At 38.5% G+C, this 19,884-nt stretch overlaps 1 protein-coding gene across 1 annotated transcript in view; it reads left to right on the top strand.

Moving 5' to 3' along the window:
* The window catches only part of LOC115601040, a 37,773-nt gene extending 19,892 nt beyond the window's left edge, over positions 1-17,881 (top strand). Inside the window, exons 4-5 of the mRNA XM_030470563.1 lie at positions 2,951-4,285; positions 17,696-17,881. Coding sequence (XP_030326423.1) covers positions 2,951-4,285; positions 17,696-17,881 — 1,521 coding nt within the window. The remainder of the gene's footprint in view (positions 1-2,950; positions 4,286-17,695) is intronic.
* Positions 17,882-19,884: the final 2,003 nt, after the last annotated feature.

The raw sequence follows: 19,884 nt of genomic DNA, 5'->3' as shown, positions 1-19,884 counted from the left end.
TGAAAATCTTAGAACACTTTCCTCAATGAAATATGAGGTTGCTCCAATGAGGTAAATTGCCACATTTCTTAGCCTGGAATTTTTTTTATTTTTTTTTTTTTTCTCTAAGTCTTGATTCTAAACCATTTTTTGGGGGGAGTGTACTGAACTGTTCTTGAGTATGTGCTGTGTTTTTTGATATTTGCAGTTAAAGCTGTTGTTTATCACAGCCTGAAAATACCTTATGCATGATAGACTTCAATTGAGCTTTATTTTCCTTTGCTGTATGACAGAACTGGAATTACTTTAACTGACATGCCACCTCATTCTGTACCATATTTTCAGAGATTGTTGAGTGGATTTATGCCAGTTATAATGCCAGCTATTGCTGTCATCAGTCACTTGAAAGGAATGGGCCTGTATACCACTACCATTTGTAGCACCATCTCTCCTTCAGCTGTTACCTCTCCTGCTGACACCAATTTACGTAATAAAGAGACGGTGTAATAAGATACAGGAAAGCAATGTCACTTTTCATAGTGGGTCCCAAGGAAAACAGGTTTTACTCCCAAGTTTTTATAAATACATCTAAAAATATGTGGGTGAAATGACAGTTGAGCTAATTAAATTCTATGTTGAATATGTCTCACTCTTCAAGATGTCATCAGTATAATTTCATGTGGGGCCATTGGGTTTTTTTTACCTTCTCAGTTTCCACCAGTCAAGGTTTTCACATGGAGGGAGATTGGTTAAATGCCACTTGCTGCATCCCTTAAGAGAGTTTGTTCAGGGTTAATTAAATAATCCAACAAAGCAGTTAGTGGTGGGTTCAGCAGTGTACTAAGCCAGTCTCTTGAGAGTGAAGGACATTGAATACCTTTTGAGGTTAGACCTTTTGGAGAAAAAGCAAACAAACTTTTCAGTTCACTTCTCTTCAGTCGCAAAGATAGACATCTTCCTATGCTTGATCACATTTTACTAGTGTGACTATTCAGAGCATACCTCACCCATCCCTCAAACAGAATCTTCTTCCACAAGTTTGAGACAGAAGGTTAACTGTCTATGTTCTTGTAAACATTTTCCGTTTTCCTACTCTGTATAACAAGATTTGTATCCTCAGCCTTCCATATTCCCACTTTCACAAACCTTAACAAGGAAAGATTTATTAACTTACCTAAGCTCTTTTTTCTTAAAGTCTGAACTTTGCATTCTCAGATCCAAACGGAGATGAGAAATATCTAAGACTTCCAAAAGTCAGGGCTATACATTTTTCTTCACTCTATTTTAGTCACAGGAAACTGTGCAAAACCTCCTGAAGTAGGGATTGATAGATAGCTGAAAGCCCACAGGTAATTTAGGCAGAGAATTGCCACTGACTTGTTCTTACTTCTAACTAACTCCCTTGTTCAGGTTTTCACCGACTTGCTTCCATTCCATTTCTAGAGAATAAAGCCCACAGATATATTTGCACAATTTGGTTGACAAATACCAGTCCTTTACATAGCATACAGTCTGTCCAGAATAAAATGATTAACTTCCAACAACCACTTTTTTAGATTATTGTTTTTAGGAATAATATCTCATCCTGTGGCATAAACATGAACAAATACCTTAGTCCGAAGAGAATACTAAATTTATGGTCTCCCAAGAATGAAAGAAGCTTAAATCACCTTTTTACAACAGCATAGCTAAATATCTTTGTGTCCTTCAGACACGTTTTTCATGGAAACCTTTCAGTGATGATGAGAACAGTTATATCCACTTAATATGAAACACAATAGCAGGCCTTCCTTTAATTTAATAATTTGTATGAGTCAACTGAAATAAGTAAGACACTCTGATGAGTACCTTACTGACCTCATCAGAGCTCCAAAAGTAATGGAAGTGTGTTCAGTTGTAAGCCTACCTTGACAAATCAAAACAAGCACTATTTTTGATTGTTTTCCCTATGTATAAAATGAATAATACCATAGGCCCAACTGGAAAATTTTGTTTTCTGTCCTTTCCAGAGATTTTAACATTTTCAAGATCAAACCAAATGCTGATGATTTTCCCCTGCCTCATCCTTCATTTTACAGAGAAATAGCTGGAAACATCTTTTAGACCTTATTTAACATTTACCCCTTTCAGTTCTGAAAGAGGGATCACTGTTTTTGTTTATTTCAGTGTTTTCTTTAGCTGAGAAAACATTTATCTTTCTATTGGTATAGATGTAGAAATGTGGACATGAACTACAAAAACTGACACGAAGTCACAGAAAGTTACTATCTGTCTGAGATTTTCTTAAACAGTTTTAGAGGGGTAAGTGTACTGGGCTGCATCAAAAGAAGCGTGACCGGCAGGACAAAGGAGGTGATCCTACCCCTCTACTCCGCTCTTGTGAGACCCCACTTGGGAGCAGTGCATGCCATTTTGGTGTCCTCAACATAGGAAGGACACGGAACTGTTGGAGCAAGTCCAGAGGAGGGCCACGAGGATGATCAAGAGCAGTATGAAGACAGGCTAAGAAAGCTGGGGCTGTTCAGCCTGGAGAAGAGAAGACTGCATGGACACCTCATAGCAGCCTTCCAGTATCTGAAGGGAGCCTAAAAGGATGCTGGAGAGGGACTCAGGATCCTAGAGCCTCAGGACAGTGAGAAGAGCGTGCAGCAAGCTCACTGCCCTGGACTTCAAGAAAGCAGACTTTGGCCTCTTCAGGAACCTCCTTAGTAAGGTTTCATGGGATACAGTCCTAGAAGGCAGGGGGGCCCAAGACTGCTGGCTGATATTCAAGGATCACCTGCTACGTGCTCAAGAGTGTTGCATCCCGACTAGAAGAAAGTGCAGCAGGAGGGCCAGGAGACCTCCATGGATGGACAAGGAGCTGCTGAGGAAACTTAGAGGGAAAAAAGAAGCTTATAGAAGGTGGAAGCAAGGACAGGCGGCCTGGGAAGAATACAGGAGCATTGCCCGAGAAGCTAGGGACCAGGTTAGGAAAGCTAAGGCCCAGCTAGAATTAAGTTTGGCAAGGGATGTAAAAGATAACAGGAAAGGATTCTATAGATACGTAGCAAATAAAAGACAGGCTAGGGACAATGTAGGCCCTCTCCAGAAGCTATCAGGAGAACTGGCTACCATGGATTTGGAGAAGGCTGAGGTTCTTAATGACTTCTTTGCCTCAGTCTTCACCAGCAAATGCTCTGACCGCACAACCCAAGTCTTGGAAAGCAAATGCAGGGACTGTGAGAACGAAGACCTTAGGCCCACTGTAGGAGAGGATCAGGTTCGAGACCATCTGAAGAACCTGAACGTGCACAAGTCCATGGGGCCTGATGAAATCCATCCACGGGTCCTGAAGGAGCTGGCGAATGAAGTTGCTAAGCCACTGTCCATCATATTCGAAAAATCCTGGCAGTCAGGTGAAGTTCCCAATGACTGGAAGAAGGGTAATATAACCCCCATTTTCAAGAAGGGGAAGGTGGAAGACCCGGGGAACTACAGACCAGTCAGTCTCACCTCTGTGCCTGGCAAAATCTTGGAACAGTTTCTCCTGGAAAACATGCTAAGGCACATGAAAAACAATGAGGTAGTTGGTGACAGCCAACATGGCTTCACTAAGGGGAAATCCTGCCTGACCAATTTGGTGGCCTTCTATGATGGAGCCACGGAACTGATGGACAGGGGCAGAGCAGTTGATGTCATCTACCTGGACTTGTGCAAAGCATTCGACACTGTCCCGCATGACATCCTTGTCTCTAAATTGGAGAGACATCAATTTGATAGATGGACCACTCGGTGGATAAAAAACTGGCTCGATGGCCGCACGCAAAGAGTTGTGGTAAACGGCTCGATGTCCAGTTGGAAACCTGTAACGAGTGGTGTCCCTCAGGGATCGGTGTTGGGACCGGTCCTGTTCAACATCTTTGTCGGTGACATGGACAGTGGGATTGAGTGCGCCCTCAGCAAGTTTGCCGATGACACCAAGCTGTGTGGTTCGGTTGATACGCTGGAGGGAAGGGATGCCATCCAGAGGGACCTTGACACGCTTGTGAGGTGGGCCGATGCCAACCTTATGAAGTTTAACCAAGCCAAGTGCAAGGTCCTACACCTGGGTCGGGGCAACCCCAGGCACTGCTACAGGCTGGGCAGAGAAGAGATTCAGAGCAGCCCTGCAGAAAAGGACTTGGGGGTGTTGGTTGACGAAAAGCTTAACATGAGTCGGCAGTGTGCACTTGCAGCCCAGAAAGCCAACCGTATCCTGGGCTGCATCAAAAGAAGCGTGACCAGCAGGTCGAAGGAGGTGATCCTGCCCCTCTACTCTGCTCTTGTGAGACCCCACTTGGAGTGCTGCGTACAGTTCTGGTGTCCTCAACATAAAAAGGACATGGAGCTGTTGGAGCGAGTCCAGAGGAGGGCCACGAGGATGATAAGAGGGCTGGAGCACCTCCCATATGAAGACAGGCTGAGAAAGTTGGGCCTGTTCAGCCTGGAGAAGAGAAGGCTGCGTGGTGACCTCATAGCAACCTTCCAGTATCTGAAGGGGGTCTACAAGGATGCTGGGGAGGGACTCTTCCTTAGGGACTGTAGTGGTAGGACAAGGGGTGATGGGTTCAAACTTAAACAGGGGAAGTTTAGATTAGATATAAGGAAGAAGTTCTTTACAGTGAGGGTGGTGAAGCACTGGAATGGGTTGCCCAGGGAGGTTGTGGATGCTCCATCCCTGGCGGTGTTCAAGGCCAGGTTGGACAGAGCCTTGAGCCACATGGTTTAGGGCAAGGTTTCCCTGCCCATGGCAGGGGGGTTGGAACTAGATGATCTTAAGGTCCTTTCCAACCCTTACGATTCTATGATTCTATGATTCTATGACTCTTTATCAGGGATTGTACCGACAGGACAAGGGGTAATGGGTTTAAACTTAAACAGGGGAAGTTCAGGTTAGATATAAGAAAGAAGTTCTTTACCGTGAGGGTGATGAGGCACTGGAACAGGTTGCCCAAAGAAGTGGTAAATGATCCATCCCTGGCAGTGTTCAAGACCAGGTTGGACAGAGCCTTGGGCAACATGGTCCAGGGTGAGACACCCCTGCCTGTGGCAGGGGGGCTGAACTAGATGATCTTAAAGTCGTTTCCAACCCAAATCATGCTATGATTCTATATTGATGTATATATTCAAACCATTCTAAATATATTCTATATTCTATATACCTTCTTGCCTGTATAAGTTACTCCACTTTTGGAAGAGTCAAATTGATCCTAAAGTCATCACCTTATCTGAAGAAAATACATAAAGAATCCCAAACCCAGATTTGAAAAATCACCATTTCCTGTTTTAGAAAAATATTTAGGAGACAGTATCTGCATTAAGACAAATAATTCACATTACAACACCCTGTGGTTCCTTCATTCTCAAGAATATCTCATGTTGGCCTTAGTAAAATAATTGAAATAGAGCAAAATATACCAGATATTCTCCAACCTTCTGCTGAAGTAGAAACTTACTTACTCTGAACACTGCTTCTCTTGTATTTTCGATTGCCCAATAAATCAAAATACTTTCATACTTTTTTCAATAAAGAATGTAGCTCAACAGGTAAGCTGCCTTGAAGCTGAGGCACTTCTAAACTCTTCGGAGCCTTTGAAACATGGTGCCATCGAAACGAAACATAATCCTCTATCGAATGAAAGATTTTATTAAAAACTGCCGCATATGTCGTCTACCTATGTAGAGACTATTTTCTTTTAAACTATTCTACCTGTCAGTAAAATCTACATAATCTCTTATGATATGTTTGTCATTTAAAGTTGCCTTTCCATTTTCAAGTTTTTAAGTCTTGGGCTAAGAGCAACTGAAAAATTTAAGAAAGAGGGAGTTTTCAGGTGGTGACAGGATGTTTAGAAAAAAACCCCTCCTCTCTGGAACTGTCATTTGTTGCTTTCACAGCTGATTTAAAAACAAATGATCCGAAAATGGGACAATGTAAATATTCAAAACAGCTTTCTTCTAACTGTACTTAAGCATATCATAAGATTGTGTTTCATGATATTTTATTTAAGTCTGAATTCTAGAATTACCTCTGCAGGAATTTCTTGAAGTAGTGAGATTTCTATGGACTGCTTGCTGAGAGCTTCCCAAAATTCTTGGAACACCACCAACAAGAAGCAATGAGAAGAAATCTATCTAGTGCTTGCCTTCTACTGCCAAAGCTACTCACAGGTGGCGGCATGACTTGTTAAAACTTAGCTGTACTTAAACCCTGGTTATGTATTTAGAGATACTGGTTATCACGGCACTGTGCAGGATGAATCTGCAAAAGAACACATGGAAAGGAGTATCTGACACATGCTAGATTTTCTTCTGAATTTCAGGATGTACTTCGTATTTAAGTAAATAATTTTTAAATGGATTTGAGAGCTACTGGGTAGTTCTCTTGTGCTATTTTCCCTTTGGTGGCATGCCTGCAGCAGAATGGTTTGTTTAAAATCCAATTACCCAGTTTTGATCAGTTTTGTGAGATTAGAGTTTTATTGCAGTGTGAAACTGTCAAACTGCAAGCTTTAGAACTGATGTAAAAGGAAACATGAAAGCCCTCTATTAAGATGACTAATATTCCAGATGAAACTAATTAGTATGATAACCTATGCACGTTAACAGAATTATAAAATTAGTGAGATCAGCCCTGCAATACTATCAACTACATTATAACTCTTCACATGATTTTCTCCCCCCACTAACGAAAGGTCTTAGAAATGTGAGATTTCAATTTCCTTTATCATCTGGTGGAGCTCATCAGCACCACACGCTACAGTGAATATTGTGGTTTTCACAGCAGGACCTCTTTCATCTCTGCAAATTTGTAAATTAAAATAATTTCACCTGGGGAAATCCTGCACCAGAGAAGTGTTGGTGACCTTGACAACACTTTTCCATTTCTTCTTTTTATCCTCCTTTTTTCCATACCAAAGCACAATAGGAAACAAATGATAGAAGACTGCCGTGTGGTATGCATCACTTTTACTACATTCATTTCTGTGCTGAGTGTTGCTCTAAGGTTATGTAGTCAGATTTACATGCTATCCTGATGTGAAAACCTGCCTTGGGGGGAAAAAAAAAATAAATCAAAGAAACAAATGAGGAAGAGTAACAGAAAAATTGCATGTGGTGTGTTCCTCTTAGGCAGGGAGGAAATGGTGGAAAATGGAACATGCAATACAGTTGACAGACAGCTAATTGCCCTTGTCAAGAGCTTATGTTCAGTGACGAGCAAATATCCTGGCACACTGTATCTGTCTGTTTATCCTCTTCCGTCCACTTATATTTTAGTTTATCAGAATTTTCAGAGCTTCTCTCTTCTTTTTCTTCTCTCTTTCTCATACTATCTAAGCTAAAACGTTTGCTTTAGTGAGAAACTTTTCAGAAAAAGAAAAGATGTATTGGAAATGATTTTACAGAAAACTTATACTGTTAACATAAGGGCCTGATTTTCTATACAACCTGTAACAGCAACTGGGTTTAAATAGTGTCTAATGGACAGAAGGATGCCTTGTACAAGAAAATGGGAAGTCAAAGCTACTACATGAAAAGTCTAGCCAGTGACAAGCATACAAAGACTTTTGTGTCTGTTACCGTGGCAAAAATAACAAATATGGGCTAACATATACAAGTACAAATAATTTGCATAAATGAAAAAGTAATAATAAATCTATACTATTCGATCTCTTGGCCTGTTTGAAATCCGTATCCTAAGAATGTGTAAGTCAGCAACAGGAATAGTTGTCACAATGTCTCATCTCGGTCTCAGAGTGAAGGTTGTTAACATTAAGGAATAATGCCTTTGACCCTTTCTAAATTGCTTGTGCTTACTTCCTGGATTATCAGCATCAATGTGGCACTTACCACTGTGCTTGCTCTGGAGGCTTGAATTCATAATTTGTCTCCTTCACTCACACTATCAGAAAGTGATAGAACTGTAAAAGACTGGAGAAAGATTCAACCTACTGAGGATGAAAAAGGCAAGTAATACCTATACAGATCAAAACTGTATGTTTTATAAACCACCCCCTGTCCCCAGTATTGTTCTCTATGGGAGAAAGTCAGACCTTTGGGAAATCTTATCATGTATTTATTTATTTCAGTTAGACAAATTAGTGTCTAATCAGGATCTTCACTGTGTGCAATACTCTAAAACTGATGGGGAAAATTATTATAATCACCATCTCTAAGGTATAGTTAATTTAATTTAATGAAACACCCAGTATATAACCTGGGGACACTTGAGGGGAATGTTAGTGCTTTCTGATGGGAAGAAAATTTAACTTTGATAGTAGAAGAAGCTGACACACCAGCTAGAAGCATATGTGCATGTGGTCAAAGGCCAGGAACCCACAGTGTTCCTTACCGGATCAGAACTGTGGAAGACGCTGGCTGCAGAAAGCGTAGGCAATGCATACTCCAAAGGCTTTAGTGGCACAAGGCCCAGTAGCTGTTGTGAGCAACCAAAATCCAGGAACTGTGGAGGCAAGTCTGAAGATACTTTATCCTTAATTCCTCACACCTTTGTGTTTTTCCTTTGTTTTTGGTTTGTTTTTTGGATTTTGTTTTCATTTTTTTTCAGCTGTGAGAGTTCAAGACAAAATGTCAGCCTCAGCTTTTGACTACAACCTGAAAATTGAAAATAAGAAGCACTGTGACATTTTAGCTCTGAGACTTTCAATTTCTGGCTAGGGAAAAAATAGACCTGGCTGCATTTAAGCTTGCTCTCATCATCCTGAAGCCAGAGGAAAGTCACACAGCCAAAATACCATCTGAAAGCTTTTTTTTTTTTTCTATTATGTTTTATTGTTCTTTGACTCTTAAGGGCAAAAAGCCAGGGTTATCCTTGATTAGTCTTTCACCTCAGGAAAATGCTGTGCCTGTTCCTCCTTGTTCATGGAAATCCTACGAACCACTACTTTCAGTGATGCTGACAGTGAGTTTGTCCACAAACAACTGCTGCAGATTAATACAGAGATACTTAACAACAAAAGAAGTGAGGTCCTTGTTACACTCCCTCAGCACCTCTAAATCTACTGCAGTAATTCTCTGTTTTCCTGGGTCTCACTATCCTAGGCTGCTAGAACAGACCATCTGATGGCATATTAGCACTTTGGTGCATTACTAGTGCTTACACTACAGGTTCAAGCAATAGCAGAAATTTGTTTTTGCTGGCAACCAAATCAAGTAACACTGACTTCTCAGTGCATAAATGTTGTATACACAATTTTAGGTAACTTTCTGCGTAGAGATAGTTTTTACTTACCTTAGCATCTGGATGGTAATCCAGCACAGACCCTAGATCTATGCCTAAACCTATGCCGCTTCCTCTGTTTTTTCTGTAATTCCAAAGAAAGTTTTCAGGCACACTGGATACATGGGTCTGGCTTTCCATAGATCTTTCATTCACTGCTCGCCCTGCAACCAGAGAGAGAGGAGGCCTTGACACATCAGGAAAATATTTTCTAATCATTCCCCAGCTCTGCTCTAGCTTTACCTCCCATTTCCAATAATGCTTGACAGCTGCAGAAAGAGAAAAGCACCCCTTTCAAACCTCCTGTTGTTATTTCTTTGCATCTCGAACTATACAGTTCAAGTAGTGTTTCTGATTCGAGAAGGGCCTTGGGATGTTTCATTCTTCTATAGCTTCCACCTTTAGGTTCTTGATATCTATAATAATACAAATAATAGTATAGCTGATGAGTTTCTACACTGCTTTTAACTGTATTTAAGGACTCATTTCCTAATGCACTAGAACTGCTTCTTAAAGGATTGCTGAATTGTTAAGGCTGACCAAAGACTTAAATAGCAGGAAGGATATTTCAAATTAGAAAAGAGAAGCACTTGCAGAGCACCATGTGCATATGTTGGGCTCTGCCCATCGTTCCTTTTTTTTCTGAGTATGTAAAGATTAAAAAAATCAAATAAGGGTGAGAAGAATTAGTAAGGGAGGTGTCTGTTAGGTGGGAGAGTAGGTCTAGATTTTAGGGTGCACTCTATAGGTGTATGGAGATTATAGGAGAAACGATTTAACCAGTAACCTTAATGAAACCTTCTGCTTACATGAATTTCTAATTGGATTGCTCTTCCTTTGAATATATTGCTATTCAAAGGTATTTGATGAATATTCCTAGCAAATTTTAAAAGCAACAGATGCAATACGAAGACCTCTTTGTTAAAGTGAGCATTCAAAATACAAAGAAATTGAACCCACATGTCACAAAAAACTGGTTTTGCCCCTTCAAAGAGGGTAATAGGATTTCTAATGTAAGGTAGTTTGAGTTTTCTTCTCTCTCTATGTGTATTTATAACTGTACAACCAATTTCTTGCAAACAGTGACAAGAAACTGAAACTGGTGTGTTTGAATAGAGGAGTTAAATGAGGGCAGATTGTGATTCATCCAGCAAAAAGAAACCCTGAAAATTTTCAGGAATCATTTTTAGATTATAATTTTTGTAGTATTCATACAAATGTGTTTTATAAAAACAAGTTCTTTGTTAATAAAATAGATCTGCCAAAATAAATAACCACATTTTCCATTATCTGCATCTAGCGCCCTTAGGTTTTCAAACATACCAGTATTTTCCCTGGGTTTCTAGCAGTATTGTTTTCTACATCATTTTCTGAAAGTTCCTGGTCATTCCCAAAGGGATAAGAGACCTGCACCTGGCAGGCAGAGTCTGCTTTCTTTGCGACAGCTGGGTATGGTGATTATTCTAAACCCATTGTTTATTTTGCATAATTATTGACCTTTCTGCCTGTATTCTCTGGTGAGGAATTCAGACCGTTTACAGTACTACAGAACAACAGGTGATTCTGTCTAACAGAGATCAGGAGGCTTGGTAGTTTCCTTTTAAATTACTGTATTCAGAAGTCTGAGTACCCAATTTTTTTTTATTTTTTTTTTCAACTTCAATTAGACTGTTAAAATGTGTGATTTTAAAGATTGGCTAACCAAATAAATGTTTGCACAGCTGTGTGATGTTGTAGTTCTTTAATATCAAGTAGATTGAGCTATACATCAAAATGTTCAATTTACGCATAGTATTAACATTTGCTAAGATCTGCCAAAGACCTGTTGCTTTACCTAAGTGAAAGGGTAATAGTTTATTTACACAAAACTTCTTTCAACCCCAATTTTAATAGTTCTTTCGTTTGAATATTTAAGAAAATTACTTTAACTTGATTTTTGTACTGAATGATGTTAAGCAATAACCAAATTATTTACTGAAATTTGTTCTCTTATCAATGGAGTTAATAGTTTGAAGAAAAATGCCCAAATTCATAGGGAAAACTATATCAGAAAATAATTTCTAATTGCTATCTCAGTTTACTACAAGAAAGACAGTTTTCTGGCTAAAGGTGGTATCTAGTACGAGAACTGTTACAATACAAGCACTAATCATTAATATTAACAAGAAGAAAATAACTTTCTGCATTCTCTGCACACTTTTTTGAGTCAATAACAACTTTAATCTCTTCCCCTGTTATAGTCAGGAAATTCCTAGGTAGGCTAACATTTTTATAGATAGGAAAGTCATAGTGATCTTGGACTCTTCTTTAATTTGTTTATATCTTTTTCCGCCTCTAAAACATTTTTTACTTGAAGCAATTTCAGAGGCAGCTCCTGGCTGTAGGATAAGAAGTGATAAGAAGGTCTCCATGTAGTGAATGCAGTCTACCTTAACTTCTGACACTAGAGACCTAGGTGTAAATCTTCTCAGAGGCCAGCTGAAAGAATTTCCCCAGAACAGTGCTCCAGAGGCAGCCTTATTTGGATTCCCTAGAAAGAGATTTCATTTCATTAAAATCTAGACTTGACTCTTTTGCAAAGAGGTCAGGAAAAATGCTACATGCAGCTCTCTCTTCCTTCAATAATGTCACCATTTCTTTGATTAATAGCAGCTGCATCTTTATGTTGCCACACTAGGGCCATAGAGTCCTGGTTCTTGCAAAATTCAGACAATCAGATGAGGGCATAATATATATTTCTGAGTAAAATACCAAAAAGCCACACACCATTGCCATATCATTGCAATAGCATATGATTGGCCAATCTACATTTTCATTAAAAAAAACAACTAAGAAAAGAAGAAGAAGAAAAGAAAAAAAAGGCATTTCTTTTATTAATTTCCAACACAGGAACATTACTATTATAATATTTTTTCTGAAGTTAAGCATCAGACACTGTAACCACATCCAACCATGTCAGACTAGTTCACTAAGATGCTCTTGGTAACTGGGTCACATAAAGAACTAGATAAAATGGTACATTATTAGTTAGTAACATTAGTATGTTACCCATACTGTTAACAATGTACCCTTGAAGTTGAAACTCATGAGTGCTTTCTGTAGTGTTTAAACGGTGACTTAATTCTGTTGAGCAAATAGTTTCCCAGTCATGATAATACTATAATGTTTTGATCTCACATCTATTGTCCACTGTTAAACTTTGGGCAGCCTATTCTTTGGTGTTCCTGGGTGCCAAAGGGCTGATTTTTCTTACAGACAGCTTGGTTTTAGGGTCATGCATATGTACTTGTAATAATGGACTATTGTCTTACAAGGTTATCTTTGCTGAGACAGAATATTTATTCACCTTGTTTCTTATACAGCAAACGGCTGGTCAGACTCTAGGATTTATGCTTAGACTTTAATCAAAGTTATTTATTAAAAGGGAGTGGCAATAATTTTGATACAAAGAAATTTCTGGTAATAGATGCCTGTGTTTCAATTTTCTTGAAGTCTGGCCTACTGAACATGCCTGAGGTGTAAGTAACTTAATGAATCAAGAGGGTGGTTAGTGTACCACCACCCTGGCATTTATGTCTTTTATCTGTGACATCTACATGTGTGGCAAAGATGTGTTATATATGTATTACATGCACTTTTCTTATTTCCTGTCTTGCCACTTATGAGCTCTTGCAGACGGAAGGAAGAGCACGGCAGCTTGGGTGCTAGCAGTCCCTGGGCAAGAACTGGTTCTTGCAAAGAATGCACTAAACTTCTTTCTGAGAAAAAGAAGAAGAAAGTACCTCCTTGGAAAAATGAATAGAAGCTCATGAATGGTGTACCCTGTGTTGAAAACAGCAATATGTTGGTTTAATACACTTTTTTATTGTGAACTTTACTGGAATCTGTAACAGCTTGGTAGAGCTGCATGTGAGGTGTTTTTGTGACTCACAGGTACTGTGAGATTGGAAGAGTTATTTTAGTTTCTGTCCTTTCTCCATGTCATTTCTGTCTTCCAGCTTGGTCAAGTGCAAGCATCCGTTGTCAGGGGCTTTGGTGTGTGTCTCCTTCTCCCTGCCCTTAAGTGACTGAGGGATGCTTTACTAGTAAATGTAAAATATTAGAAACTGTCATTCCGATAAAAAAGAGATCTAATCACAACCACAGCATCCAGTAGTCATGGCCTTGCTTTTGCCTACATATCAGAAAAAACAAAATCTGCCATAAACTTCCAGCAAAACAGGAACTGTGGATGTGAGTTAGAATCATAGAATCATTTCAGTTGGAAAAGGCCTTTGAGATCTTTTATTCCAATTACCTGTAGTAAGTTGAAAAGGGACACCAAAGTCACAAATCTCATTAAATGACCTTCTCGCTTCAGTTTCAGCTGATGTCTTTCTCTTCCAAATTATTACAATTAAGAGTGCACCCATTAACATTTTTTCATTTGTTAGATGGATGATGCTATTTTATTATGTGGCCAAATAATGTGCCCATTATGAATTTCAAGTCTGGTGTCAATAAAATGCCTGCAGCTCTTCTTAAACAGCTCTTGAAACCTGAGGAGGAAGACAGTTTGGGAAGAAACACGTGAGTTTAACCACTAACTGTCCATGTTTGGGTGTCATTGTGTTTCTCTCTGCTGTTTACTTAGTAATTAGGGTTCATAAGTATAGTGGAGGTAAAATAGGGAGAAACTATTAATGGATTTGAGCAAGCTAAGCATATTGGCCCTTTGTGTGTAAACATCAGATAGAATTGTATGGAAATGAAGGCTGGAATTGTTTGAAAGGTAGAGAGAATCAAAACAGATTTGTCTGTACCTGTGTTTTGCAAAGCAATGCTTTTAAATAATTTAATTAAACCTTGGTGTTCCTAGTAATGTCAGTCTTTCTGCTTTGGATGTCACCCTAGTTTGTAAGCATAGAATTATCTTTCGTACCTTTTTACAAGTTGTTTATTTTCATCTAGTTATGGAAATCTCAGATCTTTCCATCACACATTCATATTATGTTTGTTTTTATTTTTATTTTCTCTTCCTCATTTCTCCCCCCCTGTTTCTATCAGAATTTAATTGTCTCCATAGTTGTTTTAAATACCTTATGGAAGTTGAAAGGTTTAAAATATTTTTTGTAACAAGGTTAATTTCCAACACTATCTTGATATTGCAAAATACTTATCACTCCAGATGTTGGCTGTGGGGGAATAGATGAAAGTTGTATGGTTATTTATTCAGTCTTTTTATGTTGGGCCAAAGAAGTCTACTATAAGCTGGGACAAAGCTTTCTTATAACATCAAAGGAAAATTTTAGGACATCAAAATATGAATCTAACAAACCATTTATGCCCAGAAGCACCAGAGTTAGAAGCAAAGTAGCAGCTAATATCAAGTCTAGTCTCATGATGCTTGAGTAGGAAAAGAGAATTGAAAGCAACTATATTATGTAAATCAAAATATATTTGATTGAAAACAAGAGGAAATGATTCTGTCTACTAGTAGCTAGGCACAACCTATCAGACTGTCATTCCAACACATGAGATAATTTTTTTGGTTTATAATATGAGTTTCTCATAATACTGGGCAAGTTTCTGGGTTTTCTTCTTAGCTGAGACAGATGAAAAATGCCTATTATTTTTCCTCTAGCAACACCAATAAAAGTTTTGTTTCATTCTAAAATCCCAAATCGTATTTATAAAATGTGAACATGTAACTGTACTAAAAGATATACCAAAACTGATTAGCTTCATTAAAAAAAAATAGGCACAAGGAAAATGTAACCATGATAACATTTCTACAACATACCAAGATAATCTGAGGTGTTACTAAAAGACCATTTGATATTACTCTATTATCAACTTATTTCACTTTTTATCAATTTATACTGTCATTTTTTGTATCTTATAATACAGCATTTGTGATTACATTGTGTTGTTTATGATTACAAATTAGCATAGCTACAAGATCTAGTGAGGATGGGTCAATCTCTGACTAATAACAAAAAGAGGAGACATTGACAAAACAGCTCAGACGCCTGTCTGAATGAGACTGAGCACTTTTTGAGAGTTGAAAGCAGTTTGTGGAACTGTTCAGAAGCAGAATTTCTGAGATCACAGACTCAAGAATTTGCATGGTGGTTTTGTATGTCTTTGAGCTACAAAAGTAAGTGAAATTTTGGGTCTTCTTACATGGTTTTAATATTGAAAGGTTTCTGATGTAAAGAGTCCTGAATCATGAGTTTGATGGAAAACCTTCGAGAGATTCATACAAGTGGCTTGAAAAGAAAGCTCTTACTCTTCTTAGATCACATCTTAAAAACCTCAGTTCCAGTATGTCCTGCTGTTCTGTCCATAATTAGCAGTGAATTATTAGCTTTAAGAATATGCTATAAGGAGCGGAAAGCTGACTATCCGTTATGAATTCAATTTTAATGAATTGTTGCTGAAATTATATATGTATATATAAAGACTATTTAAGATGAGTTGAGAGTTTGAGAACAAGATCATGTAACAGAGTTTTTGTGACAGCATCTCTTCCCACTTCATTCTTCTGTAATGAATGAATTTAACTCAATTTGATAGTCTATAGGCGTCATGGTCCTATATCAGACTTTCCTATGATCAATTTAGCTGCAATAATTTACTCCTAAAATGAACTCGTAAATATTACTGCTTTTTTAAAGTCATAAAATGTCTGTGAAAAATTTAGTACCTTGTGTGTTATCTATCTTTATGGCATGACTCCTGCATGTTTTCTGTAGGCTTATGCAGTTATATTTAATATTTTTATTATAATGGATTTGTCCTAGTATCCTTCAATTAACAGATTTTTGCAGCAGCTGATAAAAAAGGAAATGGGTTATTCAGAGTTAGGGGTACTGCTACATTTCTCTTATTGCAAATATGACTATCTAAACCTTAAAAAAGTATTTCCGTATTTCTGCTTTTCAAAAAACAAGACTTCCCACCTCCCCCTCCCTCAAATTTCCCTTTTACCTGGGAAACATTTGTCCTGTACTTCTGATTCAAACCCACAAAATAACCCCCGAGATCTGTAAGGAAGTATTTTCACAAAAGATTTGCTGAAGTAAATGTGGCAGAAGTATGCACATGGTTTCAATTTCCTGAGTGGCATTGACATTTTTACTCAATTTCCTCTTAATCCTGTATCACTCCCAACTCCCTTGCTTCTGGACTCCTCTCTCAGCAGCCAGGGGTGGGGTTAAAAAAACATTGAAATGGAAGAGAACTCAACCAGTCATTCTGTGTAATAAAATCCTTTCCACTGTGGTCCTAATTTCATCAACTAATACAAGTCAACATCAAACGTTAATGAGGAAAGGTTTCCAATTAGATACAGTCTGACACTGACCCAGCTTTTCAGTCACCTTCAATTGTCAGCTATAAAAAGGACGGTTCAATATGATATGGATCATTCACTCCAAATCTCCACAACTCATTTATGACAAACACAACTAACAGAGCATAGGGAACTGTTGAATTGTTTTTCATTATGCCTGCACATTGGCTTTAGACTACAGTAGTAATGATCTTTAGAGGTTTTCCATACAGAGTGCCACTAATGAGCAAACCAGGATGGGGAGATGAGGTGATTGCGACCCACATTTTCAAGTGACAGTACCAGCAACATGATGATGCATAAAATTCCCTTTTATTTCTGGAAAATAATTCACTATCAGAGCGAAGAGAGAGTTGGGAGGCGAAGCTATTGAATAAAATGAGTACAGAAAGTGAATAGCTCATTAAAAATGAAAAGCTTTTGCAAAATACACAAGCCTTGTCTTTACCAGTCACTGTAAAATGTGCTTTTGTCCATCTTTCTGTAGACAGTTATTTAGAGTGGTACTGTCATAAGCTTGGAGATCTAAGGATGTGCTAAATTCCTGCAGAAGTGCATTTTCCAGAGTGGTAGTCCTCCACCTTCAAACCCAGAGTACATATGAGGAATAAAGATAGATAAAAGTAGATGTTAAATTCATTCCTGATCTTGGCCAGGGGCTTGATACTGCCCCTGCTATTACAAGGCACCTTCAAGGCTGTTCTAAAACCACGGGGTTGTAATGACTACTTGCAATTTCATAGAATTACAGAATCATAGAATGGTTAGGCTTGGAAGGGACCTTAAAGTTCATCTAGTTTCAACACCCCTGCCATGGGCAGGGACACCTTGCGCTAGACCAGGTTCCTCAAAGCTCCATCCAACCTGACACTGAGCACTTCTGGGGATGGGGCAGCCACAGGTTCTCTGGGCAACCTGCAGCAGTGTCTCACCACCCTCATAATGAATAATTTCTTCCTCATGTCTAATCTGAATCTCCCCTCTTTCAGTTTAAAGCCATTCCCCCTTGTTCTGTCACTATAAGTCCTTGTAAAAAGTCCTTGTCCATATTTCTTGTAGGCCCCCTTTACGTACTAGAAGGCTGCTCTAAGGTCTCCTCTGCACCTTCTCTTCTTCAGGCTGAACAAGCTCAACTCTCTGCCTTCACAGGATGGGTGCTCCAGCCCTCTGAAGAATTTGTTAAAATGTTGCGTATGAAAAAACTTAATGCTGGAAAATGTGTTCCAAGGAACAGAGTACTTGAGGAAGAAAAGAAGGCTAAGACAGCAAAAGTAAATGCACTGAGATTTGTTACTAGCACTTGAAGTTTTCCATTAGAGATTATGTTGCAAGATAAAATGAGTTTCAACCAGATCAAATGTTTTCAGCAGAAATGGGTCCAGTAAATATCAGCTTAGCAAAATATGGAAATTACTATTTTTTCCAGTTAACATTTTACTGTAGTGACAGATTAGACTGGTCAAATAAAAATCTTGTGTTGCTATTCCACTAGAAATCTGACTATTTTAACTGTATGTTAAACAAGAGTAGGAAAAGCCCATATGTGGTATGTCAAACTGCTTTTTAAGATTGTATGAAAATCATTGAATTTGAATGGTTAAAACCTATTTTGTACATAATTTTCCAATTTCCTCTTTTGCAGAATAACCATGAATTTGTTCTTTATACTGGGAAGAGTCATTAACCCTGTCAAAACACATTAAGAGGCTTATTTATGACTTTTGTATTTTTTCTTGTTGTTTATAATCCACAGGCAAATGTTGAAGAATGAAACTTGCTATTGTAAAATTATATGGGTTTCATAAAGCCTTACACCAGTCCTGGTACATGAGTTTCACATGTCCTTAGTTTTATCTGACATTGCAAACTTGTCTGAAATCAAGTACAGATTAGTGACTTCCCAGCATGATTAATCATTCCTTATTTACTCATTGACATACAATAAGTCAGCCTCATTCTTCCTGGAAAGTCCTGCACCGTCCAGGTCTGCCTATGTGGCTCCTCTCTTGCATCAATGGAAACAAAACCTTTCACTGCATGGCACTTGTACAGTCAAATTATCAGGCAGATGCACCCTGTTATCAATGGATCAGGAGATCTTAGTATTGTTTCAATTTGAATGCATTCAAGAGCAGAAAGCCTGGTCATTTTCAGTTATATGAGATATAGTGGTAGAAATCTATCAAGCTTTTGTCAATAAGAACTTATATATTCTAATTTTTTAGAGAGAGTTTTGTACTCTTCACATGCAAACACTGCTAAACTTGTTCTTTCTAATTTTGGGGCTCGTGTATACATGTAATTGATTTATAGGTCTAGCTGTGCAAACTTCACAGTGTCAGCATAGAATACCACCTGCAAACAGCAGGAAACAGGAAAAAATAAAGCAGTGAACGTATCCAGAAATTGGAGTGTTTATACACTTCTGGGTATGAATTGTGAGTGTCATAGTAGGAGGTCTCTTCTAGAAAGGGTGACGGAAGAGAATGTAACCTAAAAATATGGGTTGGTTAAATGAGAGGTGTGTTTATTTTTCTTTAACATAGGGCACCAAACTCAGAAGGCTAGTTTCCGTTGGGGGTTTTTTGTGCAGAAGGAGATATGTTCCTGAAAAGTCTAGTTCAGAACAGCAATATATACATACATATATGTTTGAGATTCTTATTAGTATGTAGACAGCTATTTGACCCAGATGGCTCTTCATCATGATGTGTCAGTGTTGCTGTTTTTTGGGCATGCCAGGTGATCAGGCTTATTGTTGCCATGGCCAAAAAGATGACTAAGTTTCTGCTGGAGTCCCTACACTTTCTTTGCTGGTCTGGCCCACTTCCTTCATGGGTGAGTATATAACAGGTGGCACCATGCAGAGGAGCTTTGTTGCAGTCCAGAGCAGTCTTATGCCACTGATACCACTGAAATCCTATTACTTAAGTGGGTCAAGGCATGGGTCAGAAAAAGAGCTCACCTTGGTTCACTATGAAACATAGATGTGTCCTGAGTTTTTCTGAAAATTTTCTCAGTTCTAGGCTGTTCAAGAATCATAAGTGAGGTGACTGTAAGTAGTTCTTAGGAAAGGTGGACTTATATGGTAGCATGTAATTACACACACACAAAATTTACTGCTTTTCCCCCCTGCCTTTGGTGCTGTCATGACCAGTACAGGAGTTGACTATTAAATGATGTTAAAACAATGAACTTTAGTGGAGGATATATCCATTACATTTCTCTCATGAGAGAAACACTCCTTACTCAGAAATGTGTTTATCCCAAGCATTTTCGCAACAGAGTGCTGGGATTTACTTTCTGT

This window comes from Strigops habroptila, chromosome Z (genome assembly GCF_004027225.2).
Source record: "Strigops habroptila isolate Jane chromosome Z, bStrHab1.2.pri, whole genome shotgun sequence".
Classification (NCBI taxonomy): domain Eukaryota; kingdom Metazoa; phylum Chordata; class Aves; order Psittaciformes; family Psittacidae; genus Strigops; species Strigops habroptila.
Note: the sequence above shows the minus strand (reverse complement) of the source record. Positions and strands in the feature narration are given on the sequence as shown.